At 46.0% G+C, this 23,297-nt stretch overlaps 10 protein-coding genes and 1 non-coding gene across 13 annotated transcripts; 3 read left to right on the forward strand and 8 right to left on the reverse strand.

The window, feature by feature from the left end:
- Positions 1 to 200: 200 nt before the first annotated feature.
- LOC9638138 (homeobox protein knotted-1-like 1) lies at positions 201 to 3,208 on the forward strand. Its single transcript, XM_002974972.2, has 5 exons — positions 201 to 1,142; positions 1,235 to 1,348; positions 1,395 to 1,530; positions 2,556 to 2,818; positions 2,959 to 3,208. The coding sequence occupies exons 1-5, from the start codon at positions 867 to 869 to the stop codon at positions 3,106 to 3,108; spliced, it is 939 nt and encodes a 312-aa protein (XP_002975018.1). The 5' UTR covers positions 201 to 866; the 3' UTR covers positions 3,109 to 3,208.
- Positions 3,209 to 4,673: 1,465 nt separating this feature from the next.
- On the reverse strand, positions 4,674 to 5,820 carry LOC9638139 (2-hydroxy-6-oxononadienedioate/2-hydroxy-6-oxononatrienedioate hydrolase). Its single transcript, XM_002975152.2, has 4 exons — positions 5,141 to 5,820; positions 4,992 to 5,087; positions 4,875 to 4,942; positions 4,674 to 4,821 (listed from the first exon to the last, which is right to left on the reverse strand). The coding sequence occupies exons 1-4, from the start codon at positions 5,777 to 5,779 to the stop codon at positions 4,710 to 4,712; spliced, it is 915 nt and encodes a 304-aa protein (XP_002975198.2). The 5' UTR covers positions 5,780 to 5,820; the 3' UTR covers positions 4,674 to 4,709.
- Positions 5,821 to 5,921: 101 nt separating this feature from the next.
- On the reverse strand, positions 5,922 to 8,185 carry LOC9629059. Its single transcript, XM_002975153.2, has 12 exons — positions 7,836 to 8,185; positions 7,587 to 7,764; positions 7,447 to 7,527; positions 7,300 to 7,382; positions 7,128 to 7,243; positions 6,953 to 7,072; positions 6,791 to 6,900; positions 6,419 to 6,743; positions 6,318 to 6,368; positions 6,179 to 6,256; positions 6,059 to 6,127; positions 5,922 to 6,007 (listed from the first exon to the last, which is right to left on the reverse strand). Exons 1-12 carry the CDS (start codon positions 7,843 to 7,845, stop codon positions 5,972 to 5,974), a joined length of 1,257 nt encoding a protein of 418 aa, XP_002975199.1. The 5' UTR covers positions 7,846 to 8,185; the 3' UTR covers positions 5,922 to 5,971.
- A 252-nt stretch (positions 8,186 to 8,437) lies between these two features.
- Positions 8,438 to 10,298, reverse strand: LOC112348062 (putative formamidase C869.04). 2 transcript variants are annotated; one of them, XM_024680037.1, is made up of 8 exons: positions 10,053 to 10,298; positions 9,774 to 10,002; positions 9,563 to 9,723; positions 9,269 to 9,504; positions 8,975 to 9,209; positions 8,806 to 8,913; positions 8,675 to 8,742; positions 8,438 to 8,586 (listed from the first exon to the last, which is right to left on the reverse strand). In XM_024680037.1, the coding sequence occupies exons 1-7, from the start codon at positions 10,269 to 10,271 to the stop codon at positions 8,716 to 8,718; spliced, it is 1,215 nt and encodes a 404-aa protein (XP_024535805.1). In that variant the 5' UTR covers positions 10,272 to 10,298; the 3' UTR covers positions 8,438 to 8,586; positions 8,675 to 8,715. The 2 variants fall into 2 exon arrangements, with proteins under 2 accessions (XP_024535805.1, XP_024535804.1); XM_024680036.1 differs by having other exon boundaries at positions 8,450 to 8,742.
- LOC112348064 (uncharacterized protein C6G9.01c-like) lies at positions 10,265 to 10,712 on the reverse strand. The gene has a single exon (XM_024680041.1). It carries the CDS (start codon positions 10,662 to 10,664, stop codon positions 10,371 to 10,373), a length of 294 nt encoding a protein of 97 aa, XP_024535809.1. The 5' UTR covers positions 10,665 to 10,712; the 3' UTR covers positions 10,265 to 10,370.
- On the forward strand, positions 10,676 to 14,749 carry LOC9629060 (ribonuclease J). Its single transcript, XM_024680034.1, has 17 exons — positions 10,676 to 10,897; positions 11,122 to 11,335; positions 11,429 to 11,552; positions 11,627 to 11,683; positions 11,741 to 11,932; positions 11,987 to 12,064; positions 12,114 to 12,296; positions 12,349 to 12,429; positions 12,481 to 12,546; positions 12,594 to 12,686; positions 12,737 to 12,862; positions 12,917 to 13,030; positions 13,082 to 13,177; positions 13,232 to 13,329; positions 13,384 to 13,868; positions 13,924 to 14,426; positions 14,483 to 14,749. The coding sequence occupies exons 1-17, from the start codon at positions 10,726 to 10,728 to the stop codon at positions 14,570 to 14,572; spliced, it is 2,772 nt and encodes a 923-aa protein (XP_024535802.1). The 5' UTR covers positions 10,676 to 10,725; the 3' UTR covers positions 14,573 to 14,749.
- A 133-nt stretch (positions 14,750 to 14,882) lies between these two features.
- Positions 14,883 to 16,693, reverse strand: LOC9638140 (uncharacterized tRNA/rRNA methyltransferase HI_0380). The gene is made up of 7 exons (XM_024680035.1): positions 16,217 to 16,693; positions 16,129 to 16,148; positions 15,936 to 16,064; positions 15,760 to 15,855; positions 15,610 to 15,709; positions 15,434 to 15,547; positions 14,883 to 15,370 (listed from the first exon to the last, which is right to left on the reverse strand). The coding sequence occupies exons 1-7, from the start codon at positions 16,620 to 16,622 to the stop codon at positions 14,955 to 14,957; spliced, it is 1,281 nt and encodes a 426-aa protein (XP_024535803.1). The 5' UTR covers positions 16,623 to 16,693; the 3' UTR covers positions 14,883 to 14,954.
- LOC9629061 (nascent polypeptide-associated complex subunit alpha-like protein) lies at positions 16,667 to 17,698 on the forward strand. Of its 2 annotated transcripts, XM_024680040.1 has the most exons (4): positions 16,670 to 16,810; positions 16,884 to 16,980; positions 17,035 to 17,159; positions 17,221 to 17,698. In XM_024680040.1, the coding sequence occupies exons 1-4, from the start codon at positions 16,748 to 16,750 to the stop codon at positions 17,557 to 17,559; spliced, it is 624 nt and encodes a 207-aa protein (XP_024535808.1). In that variant the 5' UTR covers positions 16,670 to 16,747; the 3' UTR covers positions 17,560 to 17,698. The 2 variants fall into 2 exon arrangements, with proteins under 2 accessions (XP_024535807.1, XP_024535808.1); XM_024680039.1 differs by having other exon boundaries at positions 16,667 to 16,810; positions 16,884 to 17,159.
- Positions 17,699 to 18,178: 480 nt separating this feature from the next.
- LOC112348063 (dnaJ homolog subfamily C member 17-like) lies at positions 18,179 to 18,916 on the reverse strand. The gene has a single exon (XM_024680038.1). It carries the CDS (start codon positions 18,892 to 18,894, stop codon positions 18,217 to 18,219), a length of 678 nt encoding a protein of 225 aa, XP_024535806.1. The 5' UTR covers positions 18,895 to 18,916; the 3' UTR covers positions 18,179 to 18,216.
- A 95-nt stretch (positions 18,917 to 19,011) lies between these two features.
- Positions 19,012 to 19,083, reverse strand: TRNAH-GUG. The gene has a single exon. It is a non-coding gene; the product is annotated as a tRNA-His (tRNA).
- An 85-nt stretch (positions 19,084 to 19,168) lies between these two features.
- Positions 19,169 to 19,758, reverse strand: LOC9629062. The gene has a single exon (XM_002975156.2). The coding sequence runs from the start codon at positions 19,756 to 19,758 to the stop codon at positions 19,228 to 19,230; it is 531 nt and encodes a 176-aa protein (XP_002975202.2). The 3' UTR covers positions 19,169 to 19,227.
- Positions 19,759 to 23,297: the final 3,539 nt, after the last annotated feature.

Here is a 23,297-nt window from a genome sequence, read left to right on the forward strand (position 1 = left end):
CTCGGAATAAAACATTAATTGAAGCGGAGGTGGAGATTGTGTCAGCAATGCCCGGGCTTTTCCTTAAGCCGTCAACTTTGGCAAAATCTCTCCCGAAGCAGACAGACAAGCAAAAGACTCTATAAAAAACGAAGCTGGATTAGCGTGTTTAAAGCATTTTTCTTTCTAGACTCTCTCTCTTTCCCGAGCTCGCTCTCTCTCTCTCTCTCTCTCTCTCTCAGAGACACGCGAGCGGCGAGCGAGACCCTCTCTCTCTTGGATCATTGGATGGATGGAGCAGAAGCGCAAGCCCAGCAAGCACAAAACACCGGGCGAAGAATCGCAAGGGGAGGAACAGGAATTTGTGGAGGACGAGACTGCCGAGATTTTCTAGTCCAGCACTGCTTATAAGTTCTTCTTTGATCAAGGGGGACGCCAAGATATCGATCCCGTTTCATACGCGGAGCCGCAGCTGATAAATTCATGGGCTATGATTTTCATAACTTGGGTCCGCGTGTGGTCCGCGTCTACTGCAAGCGTGCTACTTGGGTTTGCAGCTCTGGATCGACGCGGTGGTGAATCGCGAAGTCTTTGATCCGTAGCACCTAGAGTCTTACAAAAGGTAGAGAGGCTCTTTTCTTCAGCAGCAGCGGAGAATCGAGCCATCCCCGGAGCCATTCGTTTCCGGTGTGTGTTGCGGTCACTGCAGAAGCTTTGCTCACACAATTCCAGTCGAGGGTCGCATTCTTTTCCTGATAAGTCTCCACAGAAAGTTACACACTGGGAGGAGGGCAAAGGATAAGACCGGTTACGTGCCTAAGATCATCGCTTCTCTCCCCTAAGATCACCACAGTTTTACTTCCAAGTTTCTCTAGTTTTCCAAGATCATGGCTGGGGGTTACGCGCCAACGAAATTCGCAAACATGGAGGAATGGCTCGTCGAAGGTTTGATAGAGCAGGCAGCGGAGGGACTCACAACCTCGCCGCCGCCACCGCCGCCGCCATTAGCACCAACATCATCCATGGCGGCACCAAGAACGGAACACGAGGACATGGATCCGCGCGGCAGCAAGGTTTCACTGTCAGATAGCGAGATCATGTCGGCCATATCAGGACATCCGCAGTACAAGGAGCTCCTTCGAGCACACATGAATTGCTACAAGGTGAGAGCAGAAAAAAAAAAGATTTGTTTTCGTTTTCTTGCTGTAGTTCGAGAGGGTTTTATGCGAAAATGTAGTTCTCGCCTCTCTCTCAGGTTGGAGCTTCCGCGGATTTGGCGGCCCAGATGGACGAGCTCGTTCGGAAACGTGAATTCGAGAGTGCCGTCAAGACGAGCATTGGAGTTGATCCAGAGCTGGATCAATTCATGGTAACTTACTCACTCGCAGCTCCAAAGTCTTACAGTGTTCTACCAGGTTGCTTACTGCAATGTCCTCAACGCCTATGAGATCGAGCTGCGGAGAACTTTCAAAGAGGCCATCGAGTTTTGCAAGAAGCAAGAGCACCAGCTCAGTGTCATCGCAGTTAGCAACATCGACGTGCTCTCTTCTGGTAAAGCTCGCAAACACTCTTACAACGCTGCTTGTCCGGTGGCTTGCGTTCTTGGGTACCTTTTTCGCACTAAGTTTCTTTATACTTGCTGCATGATTTAGTCCATTCCTTCTTCCCATTTTTTTTACGTTGATCGTGCTGCCTGTGAGTGAAACTCGTTCATGATCGTCATCACTAGTAGCAGCAGCAGCAGCAGCAGCTTAGCAGGGAAAGATAAAAATAAGAATCCAGAATCATGAGGAATGGAAAAAGGAAAGCAAGACACATGAGGCAAATTGGTCCGGGGGGTATGGAATAATTCAGCTGATGGTGATAGTGCGAGGGACTCTGATAGTGAGGTGACCTTTGCATTTAGGAGGTGCCACAGAGGTCTTGTTTTCGCAGTCGTCTTGTTTGGAGCTGGTGGTAAATAGGCAGGGAAACGCAGGTTCCTTGCAATGCAAAGGTTTTTAATCCAGATGAGCAGATCTTTACAGAGACGGGTGGTACCTTTTAAATCCTCCTCAGGCTTTGGTGCTATCCAGCTCTATGCATCTCTATAGATTGGATTGGATTGGATTGTAACACGCTCTCGTTGGATCAAACGGGGATCGCAAATCCGATAGCGAAAGATCATCATAATCGCCAGCAGCGGCAGCAGCAGGAGCAGTGGTAGCAGCAACAGCGACAGTTTTGGAAGAAAGAGAGGAAGGGAGAAAAGAAGAGAGAAGGTTTTCGATATCTTTCTCCCTTTCTGCGGGTGATCTTCCGGCCGATAGGAAGTTTTCACGTGAAGATGGAGCTGCCTGTTCACGTCACCACCATTTTGTGAATGCTGGCTGGGCTGGGCGCTGGCATTCCGCGGGCTAGATTCGGAACATATCTAATGCGTAGGTGGTCGGATAGAGATGGGAGCATTGATCGCAGGAGTACGGAAGACTCGCGGCGGTTGTACGGCTGTTTTCAGCTGAACGAATCCTTCTTCTCCGCACTGTTTTGAGTGGCACTAACGCTTGTTCTTGGGTATTTTGCTTTGGTTTTGGCAGCCGAGAACGAGGATGCGAGTGAAACATACGAGGATTTCATGGAGGAGGCCGAGAGCGGCGGGATTGGAGAGGTGGACACCGATTTGGATCCACTGGCGGGCGACAAGGAGCTCAAGAAGGTCCTGATGAAGAGGTATGGAGGTTACATCAAGGGCCTGACGCAGGAATATCTCAAGAAGAAGAAAAAGGGGAAGCTCCCCAAGGAATCGAGGCAGCAGCTGCTGGACTGGTGGTCACAGCACCAGGATCATCCGTATCCCAATGTGAGTACCTTTGTGTTCTTTCTTGTTGGCATTCTGTGTCTCTTTCTCGTTATGGCTAGTGGGCGTGCCATGGCTTTGTTCCTTCTTTGTGTCCTTTTCATCGCTTTTTTCTTTGACATTTGCTTCGTTGTGCTGGACAGGAGAACCAAAAGTCGAATCTCGCGCAATCCACCGGGCTGGACCCAAAGCAGATCAACAACTGGTTTATAAACCAGCGAAAGCGGCACTGGAATCCGCAGGCAGTGCGTGGGGAATCGTCACAGCAGCGAGACGCCAAATCCAGCAGCTAATAATGTAAAAACTCTCATGACCAAGAAAGAAAACCAAAACAAAGAACGAGCGAGAACTTAGTGTGTAGAATCGAATCTAAAAGACACGATATTTCTCCCACGCAAAGATCTCCCGAGTAAAAGCTACGATCGCTTCAAAGTTTATATCAAAGATACGATAGCATTAGGTAGGTCTTTATGGCGAGCCTCACTTCGACTGGCCTTCCCGGCAGCATTCCTCCGCGAGGTAAGCCACAGATTTCTCTCCAAGGCTACATTTTTGGATTCGATCCTCATCCCCGGACAATCGATGTTACCACGGCGGACGACTACAAGCACTTGCGCGAGTAAGTCCTCCTCATTCATTGCCAATGGATTGGTTTTCTCTTCTTTTCTGCCTAGCTCCGATCTCCTTGGGCGTTGTGTTCTTCACGTCCGATCAGCTTTCCCACCACATCTCCTCCCTTGTAGAAATAAAAGGTTGGCTACACAGAAGCTCAAAAATGAGAGAGTCGTGATTTGCCGCACAATCTCCTGGATTCCCTCCTGTCAAACAAAGAGATCGAGGTTAATGTGCATGAAATCTTGTCTTCCACTGTTTTGATACCTCTTCCACCTTGAGCCTCAAAAATGTCACCTCTGAATTTCTCTTGGCTATTTTGTGCACAGCGCCTTCTGCTTCCTTGAGAGAAGGAAAGAGAGAATAACGAGTTTCTCTTTCCTGGCACTTACATGAATTGGCACACTCCTCGGATCGTCTCCGTCCAATCTGGAGGACTTGGTGGTGAGCTTCATCCATCACAAGGAACTAAGACGCCACATACGCGTGAACAAGTTCTAGGCAGATGGTGGTCTCATAGTTAATAAGAGTTGTTTACACTTGTACTCAATTAAGAAGCACCAAATGGAGGAAGTATATTGTACATTGAGTATATCATAAAACATTGTTGGTTATATATATGGCGCGAAACTTAATACAATTATGGTTGAGATGTATATTTTATTAATTGCTTGCCTGTTATGGCTAGTAGCCGATGCCACCACAAATTCTACTGCTGGGAGGGTCGTGTTTACTACGCTCTCTCATGTTTTGTGGTGAATTTGTAGCTCTTCACCGGAAGTGTGGTCCAACTTTTTACCCCTGTTTACCTTTCAGTAGCATATGTTGCTCATTTTGTACTTTGCTTTTTTGTGCTTGGTGAATTGGTTATTGTGATTTATATTTTGATTTCTTTTCTAGCTTAAATATTTCTCATCACCTAGTTTTGGAGCCCCTGACCTGGACGTCGGCCACCTTCTGGCCCAGCTCTCCCGTTTTCTCTGCTTTCGTTTTATATTTCTAAAACTTTGTCTGTGTACAATCGCAGGGCTTCGAGAAGCTATCTGATCACAGGGACTGCACATTTGAGGCGCTCACTGTGCAGTTTAACATGCACAGTGTCCTGATCTCTGGACTCTCCAGACATTGCTCGGCATTTAGGTGCATTTTCACTACCAGCAGGTGCTGTGGGTCCATTGCAGCCGGATTTCAACAAGTTGTTCAACCTGAACTGTCCTATGCTGACCGCATCTCGTAACGAGGGTGATTTGTCAGGTCGTTTTGATTTATAAAATTTTCTCCTTCAATTCTCGTACAAGAATTTAACAACTATACCATTGAAAGCTTTAGGATTGTCAACTTGAGGAGCGTGCGCTGCTCCAGGGATGATCTCCAGTTTGGAATCACTCAGATGCCTGTTGGCAAATCGCACATATCAAAACCAGCACAATCTAAAAGCTCATCTTACCTCTGCAAACGGTGAGCAAGGTCCACAGTAAAGATTTGATCATTCTCCCCCCACAGAATGAGCACGTCCTGACAACAAAAATTGGGTGAATGTTTTTTCTTCTCTTTCGCTTCCAACCTGAACGAGTTGAGGAACCACTGGTGGGTTTTCGACCGATCCAATCGCCATGCCATCCAGCAGCTCAAGCCGGTGCTCCCGATTGTAGCAGAGAACCTGTCCACACAAAATCTCATGAGAACTTCCCCGACCGAGCCAGTGTTTGTTACCTCTTCTATGATATCTTCCACCAGGCAGTCTGGAACAAGAGCCAGCTTCTTCTGAGTTGCAAACTCCATAGTCTTGCGAGCAACTTGAACGCTTCTCGGCATCAAGACATCGGCCGGATGAGCGACGCCACCTCCAAATCTCTCCAACATTCGCTGCGAGTCACCGTGATCCATCGCAACCCCGGAGCTCGCCAGCACCACTCTAGCGATCCTCTCTGGGTACAGATGCGCCATCCAGAACGCCACCATTCCTCCGTAGCTCGTCCCGAGAGCGTGAACCCTGTCCAGAACTTGGAGCTCGTCCAGCATCAGCTTCATACACTGGGCTTGGAAAATCTCGCTTCTTTCGCCCGACTCGGTCGTAGATTCCCCAAAGAAGAGTAAGTTCGGGACGTAGACGTTGAACTTCTCCGTGAAAGCCAGCAGCTGGTTTTCCCACTCGAGGAGTGCGTTGAAAACAAAGCCATGGAGCAAGAGTAGTGCAGGCCTCCCCTCTTTTGCTGCTGAAGGAACCCAGCAATCCAAGGTAGTGTTGCCAGCTTCTATCTTCACTTGCTTTTGCTGCAGCCCACACCTCCTCATGAGTTTTCTTCCCTGCTGGAGCCTGAATTTGATGAGATTGATTCCCAAACAACCCATCTCTTGCTCGAGTCTTCGAACAGTCCCAAATCTCAAATATATACCCTTTCCTGCCGGCCGCAGAGTCTTCGCACGTCTCTAAGTGACCAATGCAAAGAAAAAGTAATTCCAACACAACTACCTATAGTACTTACAAACCGCGTGAAAATATAGCTGTTGTATTATTTCACACTTTAGTCACAGTTGTGAATTTTAATCACTATCGTCGTTAATAAATCTTCGACCAGCCTGTATCACCAAGAGATAGATTAGTTTGTGCTAGAAAGACAATCAATTTACCTCCGCCATTGACCTCTTCCGGTTCATTTGCTGCGTTCGCATCTTATCTGCCACGGACATGTGTTGTTTCTGTAAAAGAACATCACCATCATAGAAGAAAAACAAGATAAACGAACTTACTTTCTGTTTAGCGCCTTGCGTACGCTCTTTTGCACCCCGAGGAACAAAATCAAAGATCTCGTGCAGAAGGCCGTTCTCCTGTTGAGAAGCATTTCAGAAAAAAAAAGAAGGACAAACAAAAAAGCGTGGTTTTACGTACCTGCATATGCTTTTGGAAACCCTCCGCAAGGAATCGTCGAAAAGCATTTAGCTATAAAGAAACAATAAACCACCAAAAAAAAAGAACTGAAATACCATTACCTGAACAGTTTGGGTCCACGTATTGACCTTGAGAGCATCACCATGTTTGAACTTTATAGATGTCTCGGGGCACACGCCTTCTTCAATCGTTGCCAGCATTTCCCTGAAGGTGCTCCTTTGTTCGGACCTTTCTTTCTTTGTCTGACCCTGCTGCCTGCTAGAATCGATCGCAAGCGCTTTCATTTGCTCCACAACTTGCATTTCAGTCATTCCCATGCTGTCGAGATCATTCCCGATCTCGCAGAGAAGAGCAACAGCCTCTCCGGTAGCCTTGCGGACTCCCAAATCTTGAACGTCCAATAACGAAGAAAGAACCGAGCCGTTCCTGTAAAATAATCGACTCGTAAAAACCAAATAGAAATAAACACGAACGAGGATAGCTGAAGCGCGATCTTGTCCGAACTCAACGTTGTAAGAAGCAACGTCCAAGCGGAAATAGCCGCCGCCTTTACTTGCGGCGTTGGTTTATTTGTGCCAAGTGTCTGTAGAAGCCAAAGTTAGTCCACCAGTACGTGTGCTTTTAACGTGTGCTACCTGATCTGCGTGAACGGTTCCTTTGTGAGAAAGGATCTGCCAGAAAGTTTCCATTGCGGTTTCCGTCGACGCGACGTCCACGCCTCCAATAAATGCCAAAATCGCAAGCGCTTCAATGGCCTGGACAAGATCAAGTTGCTCAGGACACAATCATCAATGCAAAGGACATCAGTACCGAAACTCTTGCTGCTGGCGTGGAGCCGAGTTTCGAAAGCCTTGCGAGGTGGGGAAGTGACTCCTTAAAGACGTGCTCCGACACCTCCCCGGCCCCAGCGGTTATGGAAAGCATCCCTACGAAGACGATGAAACAAATCAGACACTCATGTGTCACAATAAAATAGAAGTACCTAGAGCACGACTCGCAAGAACAATCTCAGCAGATGATCCACGCCTCACGGAGGACAGGAACTGATGTGCGAGCGTCGCGTACCTAGAATTGTTTTTGTACGACGTTAGAGAAGGAAGTATCACAAGAAAAAGACCCGCGCACGTACTTATTTTCAACATAGTCCGTCATGACTCTTGTACTAAATGAGTTGAGCAGCCCCTTCAAGCCTGCCTCTCGGGTGCTTGATCTAAAAGTGCATACTTAGTCCAAGTGAGAACAGGAGCAAAAAAGAAAAACAATGAGTACCTCTTCTCGTATAAAGAATCGACATAATCATCTAAAACACTGTCCTCGTCCACCTCCTTCTCCGCCTCCTGAGCCATCGTCGGCTCCGAAGACCCCGATGCTCCCATCGACGAGGTGCTACTAAACGTATCGTCATCCGAGTCGTCCACGAACTTTACACCACCCTTGCGATTCCTGCCTGCAAAATCGAGAGAAAAAAGAAAACCAGCGTAAGAGAAAACACACACCCAACACGAAAAGACCACTCACTCTTCCCCATCTCGTCGTCTTGATCGCCAGAAATCCCTAAGAACCTATAACGTAGAAGAAAGAAAGAAAAATTCCTCTCTAAGCGCACAAACGAGCATGAAAGACGCGACTCAATCTGTGCTGTCTACGCCGTTGTCTCCTGTCCCCAGAAGAATTGGTGGGCGGCGCAGAGGCCGGGGGGGAGTGGAAGGCGGCGGTGCCAGTAGCACCACAGATGGAGGTGGGCACACACCTTTGGGACCTCCTCACAGCTCGCGATGTCTTCCTCAGCCCTCGATTTCCACACACTACCTCTATCTCCTCCATCGCCCTCTTCCGCTCGCTCTCTCTGCTCGCGCCCTAAAATGAAAACACTTTTTGGATTGCCCTAAAGGTATTGATATAGTGATGACACGTGGACGGCCGGAGATCCGGTCGAGATTCGCATATGTCTTTTCTTATATCCTGCAAACAAAAGAGATGAAAGAACTTTTAAGATCATGAGTAGCCTGGTCGAAGATTGCCGTGGGAATTGCGATGGCAGCCACAGCATTTGGAAAGTCGACGAGATCCTCTTCTCTTGCCTTTCTTCCTTTGCGAGAGCAGATTTGGCAATCAAGAAAGGAGGAAGAAACTTGAGCTTAAAACCAGCGTGAAAGCTTTTAATTGCCTGATCTCGCGTGTATCCAACTTTGAGAGGTACTCGATGACTGCTTGCTTGAAGCACAACGTCTCGTCGAAGTAGCGCTGTTGTCTATGTTCATCCACGACGCTGTGATTCATTCGAGAACTAGTCAGTCGGAGAAACGAGGCCCCACAGGCCCAATCTTGAGCAACTAGACTGCAAGTTATATAGTTACCATAACCAGGGAGCCTATATTAGATTCGCACTCTCTCAGAATCATCTTTTCTTCTTTGGTTTTATATCCTGAAAACAAAAGAGATGAAAGATTAGAAGCCATAGGAATGGACTCATAAGATCATGACTAGCCTGATCGAAGATTGCTGTGGGAATTGCGATGGTAGCCACAGCATTTGGAAAGTCGACGATGCTCGAGATCCTGCTCTCGCAAGGGCAGCATGACAGAAGGAGGTAGATCTGGCAGTCGAGAACGAAGGAAGAAAGTTGAGCTTAAAACCAGTGTGGAGCTGTTACTTGCCTGCTCTCTTGTGTATCCAAACTTCGAGAGGTACTCGATGGCATTGAGGACTGCTCGCTTGAAAGACAAGGTCGTGTCGAGGTAGTGCTGTCGTCCGTGTTCATCCACGCTGATTCCTTCGAAAACCAGCCAGTCGGAGAAACGAGGCTCGATAGGCCCGATCTCGAAGAATGGTTGCGCGTGTAGATTCGTTGGGCTCATGTAGTCTTTCATTCCACCACGCAAAATCTCGCATCTTTTGTAAACAAGCAAAGAACTTTAAGCTCGTCTCTAAGATCAAGCGCGGAATGGTACCTTAACGTGAGAAATCCGTTCATCTCGATCCCTCCACAGAAAGCAATCTCGCCGTCACCCTGGGAGAAGTGCATGTCTCCCATGCTGAGATTAGCACCCTCCACGAACACGGGGAAGTAGACTTTGCATCCCCTGGAGAGGTTTTTAATGTCGAGGTTTCCACCGTTTTCTCGGCCGGGGACTGTTCTTGCGGCTTCGGAGGCAATTCTTTCCCAATCCGGGCTGCCTTCTTCGATCTGTGACGAAGTTTTCATCGACAAAAAATCAATGAAATAGAGGACAAAAGTGTGGTACCGTGCCAAGTAGAACATTTCGTTTTGTTGGAAGTGCTGCTACTAGTGGTGAAGAAGAAGTGTCGACCAGAGCTTTCTCTCGAGCGTTCCAAGCTTCCAAAAGTTCTTTAGATGGAGCTGTGCCAATTAGTCCAGGATGTACCATTCCTGGGAAACGAACGCCTGCAAAAGAAAAAGAAGGATGAGAGAATAGAAGAATTCATCGTTCTTGCCTGGGATGTGTCTCGACGATGCAAAGATCCCTTCGAAATCCCAGATCGCCTTGGTCGCATTTGGAAAGCGATCGCTTAGAAATCCAAACCCAGGTAAGATCGCAGTGAAGCCCCATTCCTGCCCAGAAATCGGCCCCAGATCGCATATCTCCACCATCAAGATGTCGCCGGGCATCGCTGGAGCGCCCGATTCATCCACAACGCGCACAGGACCGCTCAGATAGTGCCCCTAGCATCCATCCAATCCAAGAAAGAATGCGAAATATGAGCTAGTCTTACCCCTGATAGATCCAGAGCCTCTATATCCGCCACAGAATCGTCGTTGCGGATCGCTCCACCCGCGCAATCCATCATCTCCACAGTGAAGATCTCGTTCTCCTGGACCTCGGCAATGTGAGGGATGTCCGGATGCCAGCGATTGTGGAGCGGGGGCTGCTGCTCGTGCGCCTTCCTGGAGAAATCAACATCGCAAACGCGGCGTGGAGTTCTCGGCGCCATAGCGATAGCTCTCAATTCAAAACAAGAGAAAAAAGATACAGGATATTCTATAGAACCCTAGAGAAATATTCTCTTCTCGGGGAAATTAGGGTTCTTCGCTCAGAAGCAGCAATCGCAATCGAATGGGCAGAGCGCGGTGCCACCGGCGTCCTTCTTGTTGCACCCCAGCTCCTCTTCGGTGTAGACACTGAATCCCTCCTGCGTTTTCTTCCTCTTTTCTTCCTGATTCTTCGCGGCATTCTTCTTCTTCTTCTTTACCCTTTTCCTGGCCTTGGGCTGCTGTTCTTGCTCAACCGCTGGCTTCTTCCTCTTCTTGGCGCTCGATTTCTCTGCGAAAATGGCGTCGATCTCGTTCTCCGCCTTCGCGGTGGAAGCCGCTCTCTTCTCCTCCATAGAAGCCCTAATCTAAACCCCTAACCCCACGAAAATATCTATCCTTTCTAGGGCTCCGCCAATGCTGGCCGCTACGAGTGGCGAGGAGCCCGGGCTCCTCGCGACCAAGAGCTGGATGCTACATTCTGGAGTGCTTGATAGGAGCTGGAGGATTTCTCCTCCTCCTCGAAGGCTCTCCTGTCGCTGCTATTTCAATCCCAACGCTACCAGGAATGTGGCATTCCAATCGCGAGGTATGGTATTTCTTCTTTCGCTCTTTTTCTTCGGAAGTGTGCATTCCTGGTTTCCATCGGATTTTCTTTTGTTTCCATCAGATTTTCTTTCTTTGTGAACAAAGGATGTTCGGTTTTTATCTTGCTTTTCTTGGTAGTCGTGTTTATCATGCCAAAGAGGAGGAATTCTTAGACTTCTGTGATTTTCTTTGCTTGTGATGCTGATGTAGAGCTTCCTTTGGCAGATTCACAACAAAGCCGATATGGTATTCTAGAAGGAGCCGGGCACAGCAAAGACGACGCGGTCCAGCGAACAATGCGAAAGTTTTACGAGGGAAGGAATGGACCGCCTCTTCGCATTCTTCCGATTGGAGGCCTCGGAGAGATTGGAATGAACTGCATGCTCGTCGGGCACTATGATCGCTATATCATGATCGATGCTGGACTTATGTTTCCCGAGTAAGCAGTCTCGACACCTTTTGTTACTCCTGTTTCTGCTTGTTGAATGCGTTTGGTGCTTTACTTACAGGCATGCTGTCTTCCTGCAAGCAGTTATGAGGATTTCGGGGTGGTGAAAGTTCTTCCCGACACGACGTTCATTTCTCGCTGGAAGCACAAGATTGAAGCTGTGATTATTACGCATGGGCACGAGGATCACATCGGTGCATTGCCTTGGGTAATATAACCATTTGGTTTGCTGTTTCTCTTTCTATTTCCTTTTCTTTTGGTTGCTGACTTGTTACATCTCAGGTTATTCCCGCTCTTGATCCTCAGACACGCATTTACTCTACAAGTTTCACACTCGAGGTGAGCAACTAACACGTTACTACTGCAAAGCTTCAGTCTTGCACATTTGATGTGTAGCTTATCAAAAGGAGATTGAAAGACTACAACTTCCCATTTGAGCATCGATGCCATACATTTACGATGCGAAATCCCTTTCAAGCGGGTCCTTTCAAGGCCGAAGCTATTCGTGTGACTCACTCGATACCGGATTGTTGTGGCTTGATACTTCGTTGTCAAGATGGAACCATCTTTCATTCCGGAGACTGGAAGGTCTGTTCTGGCTGTCTTGATCACACTTCACTAAAGGATTGTTTCTATTCGCAGATCGATGAAAATCCGCTTGATGGTAAGATATTTGATCGGAATACACTTGAGGAACTAGGCAAGGAAGGAGTCACTCTGGTAATTGCTGAGTTGAAATTTTGGCAGCATTTATGAAATGTATGTCCAGATGATGAGCGACTCTACGAACGTCTTGTCGCCAGGGCGGACAATAAGCGAGACAGATGTTCGAAAGTCGTTGATGCAGTATGTCACGGAGGCAAAATCTCGGGTTATATCAACACAATTTGCTTCCAACATTCATCGACTTGGGAGTATGAAAGCTGCTGCAGATGCTTCTGGACGTAAACTAGTGAGTTATAATTAGCTGTTGTTTTTTGTTTCTAGAACTTAACATTACACAGGTTTTCATTGGAACTGCCTTAAAAACGTATATTGATGCAGCATGGAAGGATGGACAGGCACCATTTGATCCTTCGATTCTGGTAAGGGTGCATCTGTGTAAAATCTAATTTGGTTGTGTGGCTGTTTACCAGGTAAAAGCTGAAGATATGGGCGCGTATTCACCAAAAGATCTTCTTATAGTCACGACAGGATCTCAGGTTCGCTTAATATGTTATAGATTCTAAGTTTGAAGGACTGTTTGCAGGGCGAGACACGGTCGGCTCTAAATCTTGCATCATTTGGAAGCAGCCGCAGTTTAAAGTTGTCCAAAGATGACGTTATCCTGTATTCGGCAAAGGTATGTTCGTGAGCTTAAACTTCTGTAATTGTTACATGAACGTTTTGCAGATGATACCTGGCAATGAAACGAGAGTGATGAAGATGCTGAACAGGATATCTGAAACTGGTCCGCATATCATCACTGGAAAAGACAAGCTTCTACATACTTCCGGACATGCCTATCGCGATGAATTGGTACGCACTAATCACTTTAAAGTGGATTTTTAAAGGTCGGATTGTGCATGACAGCAAGAACTGCTAAGACTCATTCGGCCGCAGCATTTTCTGCCGGTCCATGGTGAGTATACTTTCTTAAAAGAGCACGAGCAGCTTGGCAGGGCTTCCGGTATTCAGCACACAAAAGTATGTTATAACCTTACTTTTGAAGCTCTCTGCTAAGATTTAAGCTGGCAGGTTATAAGAAATGGTGAGATGCTCGGAGTCTCGCCTTTACGGAACAGACGGGTCCTCTCTAGTGGGTTTGCTGCCCTTGGAAAGGAGGATTTACAGGTAAGAGGGATTCTCACCTCGATTCATGCTCACGTCTCAAATTTTGTGAAACAGCTGATGTATAATGATGGGGAAAAAGCATTTGGAACTGCATCAGATCTTCGCGTGGACGAAAGAAAACACATAGCCTTCGATGGAATTATAATAGTAAGGTACGAAGTTTGTTGTCCTTGAGCTGTCGAACCTTGTTGACTCGTTTGTTTTAGTATTGAGGTGATACGTGATGCCCTTCTTGAAGACGATGATAATTATGCATCTCGGCTAGATGGTTCGGAATATGGACTACGCGCTCGTATCAGGATCACCACTCGGTGTCTTTGGCTGGATCAGGGAAAACTTACGGAAGCACTTCACAGGGCAGCTAATGCAGCCGTTGGAAGCTGCAAGCAAGATGCTGATCTTCAGACTGTGGAGCGAACAGTTGCCACAGTGCTCCGGAAGGTAGCACAAAAGTACAACAACAAAAGGCCAGAGGTCGTCGCTATAGCTACAGAGAGAGCCGTTGCTCCAAAAGACAAGCTCATCCAGAAGAGGCTGGTCGTGGATGCTGCGGCTCAACTTAAGGTGCTGGTGAGGACAAATGCTGTAAATACCAGAGTCTACGAGAAAGAGAAGAGGCAGCAGCAGCACGCGGAAAAGGACAACGAGCGACGGCTGTCGGTGCTCACACCAGAATTTAACAAGTTCATGGGTATAGAATCTGTTTTTAACTTGCTTAGTTTTCTGATGCTGTCCGGATTCTGCAGAGAAAATTGATAAAACTGAAGACGCCGAACCCGTCATCAAACTTCCGAAGGTGGAGGAAACAGAAACAGAAGAAGAACGAGTGAGAAAGGCAATCGCTGAGAAGGTGTTGAGAGAAATGAAAAACGCGAGGACCCAAAAGGCGGCTAGGATAGAAGAAGAGAAGAAGCTACAGCTCGTAGTAACAGTTGACGATGCTGATAAAACACCAGCACCAGCACCAGCACCAGCCACCAAAGTGGAAGAAAGAAAACAAGAGAAGAACGAAGTACTTTCCATAGCCGAGAAGGAAGCAGACTTGGCAGCCGCAGGGAAAAGCAGATGGAAACCGGAGGCCACCCAGGTGTTGATCCGGCTACGAACAGGCATGGACGACAAATTCAGAGAAGCTAAACTCAAGACCCCTCTCTGGAAGGAGATAGCATCCAAGCTTGCTGAGCATGGCTACGAGCACACCCACGGCCAATGCAAGGCAATGTGGTCGACTCTGGTGAAACGCTACAGGGTACGTTTCTAATGTTCCATTTTCTTTCGAGTAGGCTAAGCTTGTGAGAATTGCAGAACATAATCGAGGATGATGGAAGCTCCAACAAAAACTGGCCATTCTTCGATGGAATGCACGCGTATCTGAGCGATGATCCAGACTCGTAAATTACAAAGCTTGAGGTGAATGGATGTGTCGCTCAAATATTTACATATTTATCTATATATAAGAAGTAGAGGCTCGCAGCCATCCGATCGCAAGCCCGCATCATGGTCATGGATGCTAAATGGGAGATTGGTGGTACAGGAACTATTGATATCAAAATCATACTGTTTTCATTGCAAGTCATGGTCGAGCTTAACCGAGAAGATTATGATTGCTGGAAATGATTGGAGGAGGGCAAACGACCCACAGCGTCACCACTGCCTTGGCCTCGAGATCACCCATCGTGCTTGAGATGATCCGCTAAGATCGAGGTGAGTCAATCTAGACAATCTATCTTTCGAGTTTGTCTTCGCAATAAAAAAGATGGGACGACACAGCAAGACTTTAGTAGCTTTCAAGCTCCGCCTGTATGGCCCGCTTCTCCTCTTCGTCGGTTTCAGAGTAATCGTACTCGTCCCAGCCCCTCTCTTCTTCCAGCTTCTTGTTGCACTCCTCGGCCTTCTTGAGAAACTCCTCGTAGTCCTCCTCGGACTCTCCCTCGGACATTTTCTCCTGCAGGTCCGAGAAGAGGTCCCCTACGGTGTGCGCGTTTCCATCCACCAGCGTCAGGAAGCCGTGGATGATGTTCACTTCTCGCTGTGCCAGCCGTGCCCTGTGAAAGATCCGTTTGAGGTGTTGTTGCAGACGGTGGCGCGTCGTGAACTCGGGCTTTGACACCAACGACGCAGCAACGTTGCAGTTCTTCACCACTGATCTCCATCGCCTTAGTAGCAAATCTACCTCACGAAGAGGAGCAGTCCCTGTTTGATGTTTACACCAGGAAAAAGAATCGCAACTAAGAAAGTTTGATGGGAAATAAGTACCTGGCGGTGGAAGAAACTCATTGTACTCGGGCCCCGGCTCCTTGTGTACACGACGAAGCCTCTCGTATGAACTAAACATTTTTGAGAGAGCAAGCGCCACGGCGTGACTCACATCTGCGAAAAGAAAGAACAAACTTTTCTCTAGTTACAAAACGAAGTTTCTGTCTGATTCTTACTTAGCGACCCCTCCCATTTGGTAGTTGGGATGCGGCAAGTGTGAGTGCAATATAACAGCTCCTCGTTTGTCAAGCCGTCGTCCTCCCGTCCAAAGACTAGCTGCAGGGAAGAGCCATGTCAAAACACTGTATGAAAGTTCTAGTGTATACCGCAATGGCTTGACCCTTTGCTGGAATGCAGAGCTTAGGATACGGCACTTCGTTTACAACTCTGTCACGTCCGTCACGCCGGGTGAAGCCGATGGCCTACACGAAACCAAGTTCGTTCCTGGTGGGTCATTAGAAATGGAGAAGAAGAAAACAACACACTGGAGCACTCGACTCACCATAAGGCATTCGCCAACAGCCTCTGGGATAGTCTTGACAACGTTGACATCTTCCAGCAGGGACTTCGCGACAGGATTGACAGCCATTTGACGAGCTTCGTCCGAGAAGTAATCACACTCTGGACTCACCTGGCCAAAGAAAACGAAAACCATGAAGAAAAATCTCAAGTCTAGCAGCAGCGAACACACGTACCAGCCATACTTGTCTACACTCTGTTAGAGACCAAAGTGAGAAGAGAACAGAAGAAAAAATAAAAAATTCTTTTTGCAAGCTCTCTCACCGAAATTCGAAGCAATGCGGCACACCGATCCCACATTCCCAGCTGACTGTGATCCAACGAGCACAACCCTCACTCGATCGAGAGCTCCGAGCCCAGTGAGCCAATGCACGTCCTCCGTCTTGACTTGATCCTCCAATTCCTCCTGGGGATACGCCAAATGCCGCCATCGCCCGTGCTCCTTCGTGTTCCTATAGAACGGCTTCCTGTTCTCGTCCTTGTACCACACCAGCCGCGGATCACGAAGGCTGTACTTCTCCTGGATTCCAATGAGACCTGGTGCGCCCTTGGCGATGGATTCGCGCTTGAGCGCCTGGCGCGCGGCTCTGGCGCCCTGCGACCGCCGCTGCTTCAATCGCACGTAGGAGACGAGGCGACGGGCGGATAGCGAGGCGGGCGAGATCGCCATCGCCAAAACCCTAAGCCCTGAACCCCCATTCTATCTTTCGAAAAATTACCATATCTCTCGCCCAGTGGATGAGCCCTAAAGCCGCCGTCTAGGGTTCTTCGCGAGAAAGGAGTTGTGGGGGCGCCATGACTGCACAGACTGTGGCCGAGCACCTCGCCGAAGAGCTCAAGCAGCAGAAGCTCGCCGAGGTAAGATTTTTCTCGTAGCGCCGCGGAGGGCGAGAGATTTGGCTCTATTTCTCGCGATTCTTGCTTGCCCCAGGGCGATGAGCCGATAATCGAGGACGATGTCGCGGACGATGACGACGATGACGACGATGATGAGGACGATGCGGGAGAGGACGAGATGCACGGTGAAGGTACTTCCACTGGAAAATTTTGTGGTGTTCCTACTTTCTTTATGTTTCTTCCAGGCGAGGATGGAACGGGGAAATCGAAGCAAAGCCGGAGCGAGAAGAAGAGCCGGAAGGCAATGCAGAAGCTCGGGATGAAGCCCGTGACTGGAGTAACGAGGGTGACGATCAAGAAGAGCAAAAACGTAAGCTTGCGTTGGTAGATCGAAGAGAATAGAGACTAACTTCGCTTCTGGTTCTTTCCAGATACTGTTTGTGATCTCCAAGCCCGACGTGTTCAAGAGCCCGGCATCCGACACTCACATCATCTTTGGCGAGGCCAAGATCGAGGACTTGAGTTCCCAGCTCCAGACCCAAGCGGCGGAGCAATTCAAGGCACCGGACATGGGCCGTGTGCCTCCAAACAAGGCCGAGGGCGCTGGAGGCGAGGCCGAGGAGGAGGAAGAGGTGGACGAGACGGGCGTGGAGCCCAAGGACATCGAGCTGGTCATGACTCAGGCTGGAGTGCCTCGCAGCAAGGCTGTCAAGGCTTTGAAGGCCACAGACGGAGACATCGTGAGCGCGATCATGGATCTTACTCAGTGAGCGAGTCGCGAAAGAAAAATCACACCAGGAACAGGCAAGAACACCGTCGGTCAGTGTAAACTATGAGCTTGGTTCTGTGCTCTACGTATTCTCTTTTCCAGGGAGTTTCATTCAATTCCAAAGCGAAATCTTTTTATTCCATGTCTCCAAAGTTTCTTCTTTTTGTCTCCTTGATCTCTCGCGAGAAGAAAGTTTCCAGCGATTGAAAGGAAGAAATAACTGATTTTTCCTCTTCACTTGTAGTCCCCCTTGGCGCCCCTAGCACGAAAAAATGGAAGATCTGTCAGCTATGAAGTTTGGAGGATTTTTCTTACAAGAATTCACGCCGCGGTCGTCCGGCTTTCACATCCTGCGCGTGCTGCTCAAAGGAGATCAATCATGCTCTCGAGATTTCTCTTGGGCGACTTACAAATTCACTGACGATGAAACGATAGGCGAGAAAGGGGACGATCAGCCCCCAAATCACAGCCGTCTTGGTGGTCTGCTTGTTAAACCGGAAGTGCTCCGCCTGGTTCTCCCTCATGTAGAGCCACTCCTCGAGGTGCTTGTTGGGCTTGAACTCCATCCCGCCCACCATCGCTCTAGCTCTAGATCTAAAACAAGTTTTAGGGTTCTTGAGAAAGACGAAGAGAAAAGAATTTAGGGTTCTTGAGAACGCTATCCTCCCATTTGTAACTTAAGCTCGGGATCGTTGCTAAATCCCGCGACAGCGCCAGAGGCGGATGCCCGGAACTTAAACACAATCGCGCCAGTTCCCTTCTTGCAATTCTTCGCTGGCGCTACGATCTTCTCAATCGGCCCAAACAATCCCAGAGCCTCGCGGAGCTTGGCCTCGTCGTATCCGGCGCTGCAATTCCAGCTCGCGCACACTGTTCTCTCGCAGGCCTCGCCGCTCACGCCGCTGGCGACCTTGATCCGGGCGAGCTCATCGAGAGAGATCGCGGCGGCCTTGGCCACGGACGAGGATGCCCCCGATGGTTTGCTAGTGGGCTTCTTGATGACGAGATTGAGGCCCGAGACCTGGGATTTCTTCTTCTTGCGCTTGGGCGGGGGTTGGATCTGCGGGCCTTTGAGGATGCTGGAATACAACTCACAGTCATAGCGCTCGCGCTTGCTGTCGTCACAGAGTACCTTATAGGCGTCCTGGAGGGCCTGGAAATCCCTAGCCGCGGTCGCCTGATCGTCCAGGCGCTTGTCCGGGTGGCAGCGCAGCGATTGCGCCCGGTAGGCGCTGCGGATCTGTGCCGAGGATGCGTAGGCGCCGCCGTCCAAGCCTCCCTGGAGACCTAGAACCGTGTAGAGATCCTTGCGCTCTTGCTGCCCCCCTTTCTTCATCTTTCCCGAGAGCCCAGCCCTAATTGTGTGATTCGTCGAGTATATTCTATATTTAATCCAACGGCTGGTAGATTTTATATGAAGAGAAATGGAAAATCAAAGTAAAGAACGTTCGAATGTGGCTGCTGGGATTCGAGCCCAGGTCTCCACGGCCACAACGTGGAATTCTCACCACTAAACTACAGCCACATGAACCTTGACCAGTGGTCAAAAGTCGTTGCCTCTTTTTGACCATTTGGTTGACCGTAATATTCTCATTAAATTAGCCCTTCAATTTACTTTAAACCTTTAAAAACATTTTTTATTTAATCTTTCACAAATTTATATTTCTACCTATCTAATGAAGGAGGAACTGGCTTCGTCCGAGCATGGCGGTGGCTCCTGGAAGGACTGGGCGGAGAGGCGGCTGTACGTGAGCCCAATCTCAAGGTAGACAAACCCAGTCTCTGGATCATCGACATGGAGCCCTTTCACGGCCAGCCACACGAGCAATTCCCTCGCCTGGACGCCCGAGAGATCCTCGATCCTGCTGGACCTCACCTTTCCCTTGATCTCCTCGCCATACCACAGCAGCTCCTCCTCGAGCTTCGCATAGCACGACCGGCTCAGCCGCATCTCGAACGATCCATCCTCCTCGTCCAGCGAGAAATCGGTCACCAGCGGCAGAGGGAACATCCCCTGGGGGAGATTGTAGCTGTCGAGCATCTTCGAGACGCGGCGGGGGGCATCGCGATCGCCCTTTGATCGATCCGAACCGTGCTTACCATGACGAGCATCCTCGTGATCGTCCTGGCGGTAGCCACTGGCGGCAGCCAATCCAAAGAAGGCCGAGAACAAGAGGGCGATGGCAACCTTCCTAGACATTCTTGGATACAAATCGAGAAGAGAGAACGATCAAGAGAGACTGTGAGACGCTCACTTCTCGTCCCATCTTATATAGTTGCTCTGGGAGCGCCAGGTTGCATGCATGCCTCTCCTCTAACAGAAGACTGGGATATACCCTTCGGAGACTCTGCTAGATTCGCGAAGATTTTTAACTAACGTCTTTTGGTTTGTCTCAAAATTCTATAGGAAATACAGAAACAAATAGGTGAGGCTTGATGCTTACAGCCAAACACCATTTGGAATTGGAAAAAAAAAATGTAATAGAAAAGCGCGATCCCTTCACTGGCAAGAGCTGGAGCTGTAGCGATGCTCGCTTACCCGCGATTTGCCCCGCATTATCAGCCACGTCATCACCCCCTACGAGGATAACACCATGCTGCTTCGGCGCGCTTGTATAATTCCGCCACCTCTTAAATATTGAAGAGAAATGCGTGAGCTTGGGAATGTAGTCCCCATCCCTGGTTGGGAATCCACGACTTGGATATTCTTAAGAAAAGTAGGAACCAAATAAAAACGCGACGTGTTTTTTCTATTTTGCCTTGTTCTTCACCGTTTTGTTCCATCCCCCCCATTTCATCATGCAGTGCCAAAGGTTGTAGCTGCCAAGCCCCCAATGGTCGGCTCCTCCTCGTCATTCTGATATCGCCAGACCATGGCCATCTTTTCCTCCCTATTATTTCTCGTTAAGCAAAGCCAATCACGCTCAATCTGCAACCTTGAGAAGCAAGCAGCTCATAAAAAAAAACGATTTAACAATTTGATGAGAATTTTCACCAAAAAGAACAACAAAGATTAAATTACTCTGGAATGCAACTCACCAAGCACAAGTGAACAAGGTGCAAAATTTGCAACATCCTTTAGTGAAAGGTAAACACGGAAAAAAGGCTCCATAAGCTTTTAATTAACATCAAGCTAGATAGGTATAATTTCTTTCTTTCTTGCTTCAATTGTAATCTGTTATAAACCTTGCCTCAAAGGACCTGTTATAAGCTTTGGCTTAAAAGGAAGTGGTTCTTGATGCTCCTTGTTTTTCATTAGCAATTAGCATATCATCTTTTACTTCCCTTAATCTGTCGTACAATTCATGGGGATTCCATACTGACATCACTTTGGCCAAGATTATGTTAAGGCTCTATTCCTGAAAGTAAAATTGACATTTTTAGTTTTTTATCTGGAAATCTAAATGGTGTGTTGACTGAATGATGCATTTTCTTTAAACAAATATCTATCACATCAGCAAAGCTTATATGAAATATTTTAACTTGTTTTATATATGTATGTATTTACTATTTTAGATTTTGTACCACTCAATATTGCCATAGCAAATTAAGTGGTGTGTTGACTGAATAATGTATTTTCCTTTAAAAAGTATATACTTGGTTTAGATATGTATGTATGTGCTATTTTTAGATTTTGTACTGCTCACTATTGCAAAGCTAAGTAATATGTTGACAGAATTATGTATTTTCTGAAAACAATATGTGACATTAGCAAAACTTCTGTATATCGCTGAAATTCTTCCTCATTACTAGCATTCTCAATATTTGGTTCAATTTATCCTTTAGGATGAAATTATTTAACCTTTTTTACATTCCTAAGTTAAGGAGTATATTTGGTCAATTGTTATGCATTGTTTTACCATCTAGATCTTTACATTCTTGAGGGGCCTCAATGCATACTCTTTTCGCTCCCAAACACTTTGGTTTGACCAATATTCTTCACCTTCTTTCTCAACATTTAGTGAGGGAGTGTACCAAGACTAGTCATTAAACTTTGTAGCAAGCATGTAAAGTGTTTTAGGGTATAAAGTCTTCAGCTTGTTATAAGAAATTAAATTTGAACTAAATTTTGTTTACAAGGATGTTTAGTCCATGTTTTTGTGAATGGAAGTTAAGTGCTGTAACTCTCTTAGGAACTCTATTCTCTTGACACCCTACCTTTTTTGAGCTCAACTAAACCACTAAATGTCAATATAAATATATAGTGTGATTCTTTTATCTAACAAATAGAGTCGGACATAATACATTTCTAATATGAATTATGAACGGTTAAATTTAAACTTTTTAACCAAGTATTAATTAAACCAAAGACACTTAACCATAATAACCCATTGGAAAAAGAAAGTGCACTTTATTCATGGATTCTCCTTCCATATTTGAACCGCTATAGATTATATCTCAAATTGTTCTCTTCAATTCCCTACATTTATAAGCACAAAATAGTGATATAGAAATGTCATTGAATTTTTAACATTGAATTAAAGGAATATATAAAGAAATAAATAATTTTAGTACATATAAGATAAAATATAACACTATCTATCTTACAAATTTCAATTTATTTTAAATTTAAATTATATTTCTCATAATTCACTCCTAAAGGCCATTAAAATCTGTATTTAAACAATAAATATTATTGATTTTTTTTAAATTCATATAAAATATATTTAGTAATACATTTTTCTCATAAAGTTATAGCAATTAGATATGGCATACATTTATCTGTATTTAAACAATAAATATTATTGATTTTTTTTAAATTCATATAAAATATATAAAGTAATACATTTTTCTCATAAAGTTATAGCAATTAGATATGGCATACATCCTTAGTGTCGTAACACAATATTTATATTTTAATTCTCTTTTATCAAATTTGAAATTTGATCCTCTTTATATGTGCACTATATTTTCATACAAATGGTAAGACTTACATAATATAATATATGTACAACAATATAAAAGTCATAATAAAATTATATAATAATTTATGTTTATAATATTTTGCATTTTTCTAGAGGATTTCCTAATAAAATTTATTTTAGTTTAGAATACCCAAAAGATTTAACTGACAAAGGCATTTTACTTTTTAATACTATATAAACCCAAATGCTTAACTCCAAAACCCTTAAGCACTTATCCTCAAAATTTAATTCAGCAAACCAAAAAGTATTATGTCCATAAGATATAGACCACATAAGTTCATACTTTTTTATAATTTCGAGATCTAATTAAATTTTTTGATGTTGTTCTAAACATAATATGCGGACATCAAGTTATTACAATTTATTATATGTGTACCTTGAATAAGTACATATGATATGGCCAACATTGTAAAGGATAATTAATACTAATATTAGAAATATTATTATGGGCCATCTCTTGAGATATCTGAATTTAAGAGTTGATCTAACATAATTTTAAGATAAATACAAGAATTGATAAGTGTTCATTACCAAGTATTATATAAGAATATTAATTAAATGTAATTTTTAAAATTTCACGAAAATTCATTCTGACATATAATTATTAAAAAGTAGTATAAAAGTTACTTCTCTTCTAGCAAAACTTTGATGATTTTATTTCAATTACAAATTTATGAACATGATTCATAATAATACTAAAGGAAAATCAGATTATAATTAAACATATCAATGGTTGTTGTATGCAAGATACAGTAAATTATTTTCATTTTCAATTTTAGATATGATGGTCATTTACTTATAGTAGATGATAAAA

This window comes from Selaginella moellendorffii, unplaced genomic scaffold, assembly GCF_000143415.4.
Source record: "Selaginella moellendorffii unplaced genomic scaffold, v1.0 SELMOscaffold_26, whole genome shotgun sequence".
NCBI classification, from domain to species: Eukaryota; Viridiplantae; Streptophyta; class Lycopodiopsida; order Selaginellales; family Selaginellaceae; genus Selaginella; species Selaginella moellendorffii.

Excerpts from the sequence above, each read along its gene's own strand:
- LOC9629060 (XM_024680034.1), top strand. The coding sequence starts at position 10,726 with ATGCTGGCCGCTACGAGTGGCGAGGAGCCCGGGCTCCTCGCGACCAAG. Across the intron at positions 11,336-11,428 it reads GCTGGACTTATGTTTCCCGA|TTATGAGGATTTCGGGGTGG; the intron begins GTAAGCAGTCTC and ends TCCTGCAAGCAG. Across the intron at positions 11,684-11,740 it reads CTACAAGTTTCACACTCGAG|CTTATCAAAAGGAGATTGAA; the intron begins GTGAGCAACTAA and ends TTTGATGTGTAG.
- LOC9638140 (XM_024680035.1), bottom strand. The coding sequence starts at position 16,622 with ATGGCGATCTCGCCCGCCTCGCTATCCGCCCGTCGCCTCGTCTCCTAC. Across the intron at positions 16,149-16,216 it reads CCGCATTGCTTCGAATTTCG|AGTGTAGACAAGTATGGCTG; the intron begins GTGAGAGAGCTT and ends GGTCTCTAACAG. Across the intron at positions 15,371-15,433 it reads TGAGTTTCTTCCACCGCCAG|GGACTGCTCCTCTTCGTGAG; the intron begins GTACTTATTTCC and ends AACATCAAACAG.
- LOC9629061 (XM_024680039.1), top strand. The coding sequence starts at position 16,748 with ATGACTGCACAGACTGTGGCCGAGCACCTCGCCGAAGAGCTCAAGCAG. Across the intron at positions 16,811-16,883 it reads AGCAGCAGAAGCTCGCCGAG|GGCGATGAGCCGATAATCGA; the intron begins GTAAGATTTTTC and ends TGCTTGCCCCAG. Across the intron at positions 17,160-17,220 it reads CGATCAAGAAGAGCAAAAAC|ATACTGTTTGTGATCTCCAA; the intron begins GTAAGCTTGCGT and ends GGTTCTTTCCAG.
- LOC112348062 (XM_024680037.1), bottom strand. The coding sequence starts at position 10,271 with ATGGCGCCGAGAACTCCACGCCGCGTTTGCGATGTTGATTTCTCCAGG. Across the intron at positions 9,724-9,773 it reads ATCGTCGAGACACATCCCAG|GCGTTCGTTTCCCAGGAATG; the intron begins GCAAGAACGATG and ends TTTCTTTTGCAG. Across the intron at positions 8,743-8,805 it reads CCACAGCAATCTTCGATCAG|GATATAAAACCAAAGAAGAA; the intron begins GCTAGTCATGAT and ends TTTTGTTTTCAG.
- LOC112348064 (XM_024680041.1), bottom strand. The coding sequence starts at position 10,664 with ATGGAGGAGAAGAGAGCGGCTTCCACCGCGAAGGCGGAGAACGAGATC.
- LOC9638138 (XM_002974972.2), top strand. The coding sequence starts at position 867 with ATGGCTGGGGGTTACGCGCCAACGAAATTCGCAAACATGGAGGAATGG. Across the intron at positions 1,349-1,394 it reads CAGAGCTGGATCAATTCATG|GTTGCTTACTGCAATGTCCT; the intron begins GTAACTTACTCA and ends GTGTTCTACCAG. Across the intron at positions 2,819-2,958 it reads AGGATCATCCGTATCCCAAT|GAGAACCAAAAGTCGAATCT; the intron begins GTGAGTACCTTT and ends TGTGCTGGACAG.
- LOC9638139 (XM_002975152.2), bottom strand. The coding sequence starts at position 5,779 with ATGGGTTGTTTGGGAATCAATCTCATCAAATTCAGGCTCCAGCAGGGA. Across the intron at positions 5,088-5,140 it reads TGGAAGATATCATAGAAGAG|GTTCTCTGCTACAATCGGGA; the intron begins GTAACAAACACT and ends TTGTGTGGACAG. Across the intron at positions 4,943-4,991 it reads TGGTTCCTCAACTCGTTCAG|GACGTGCTCATTCTGTGGGG; the intron begins GTTGGAAGCGAA and ends TTTTGTTGTCAG.
- LOC9629062 (XM_002975156.2), bottom strand. The coding sequence starts at position 19,758 with ATGTCTAGGAAGGTTGCCATCGCCCTCTTGTTCTCGGCCTTCTTTGGA.
- LOC112348063 (XM_024680038.1), bottom strand. The coding sequence starts at position 18,894 with ATGAAGAAAGGGGGGCAGCAAGAGCGCAAGGATCTCTACACGGTTCTA.
- LOC9629059 (XM_002975153.2), bottom strand. Across the intron at positions 7,528-7,586 it reads GATTCTTTATACGAGAAGAG|ATCAAGCACCCGAGAGGCAG; the intron begins GTACTCATTGTT and ends ATGCACTTTTAG. Across the intron at positions 6,008-6,058 it reads GGAAGAGGTCAATGGCGGAG|GCTGGTCGAAGATTTATTAA; the intron begins GTAAATTGATTG and ends TTGGTGATACAG.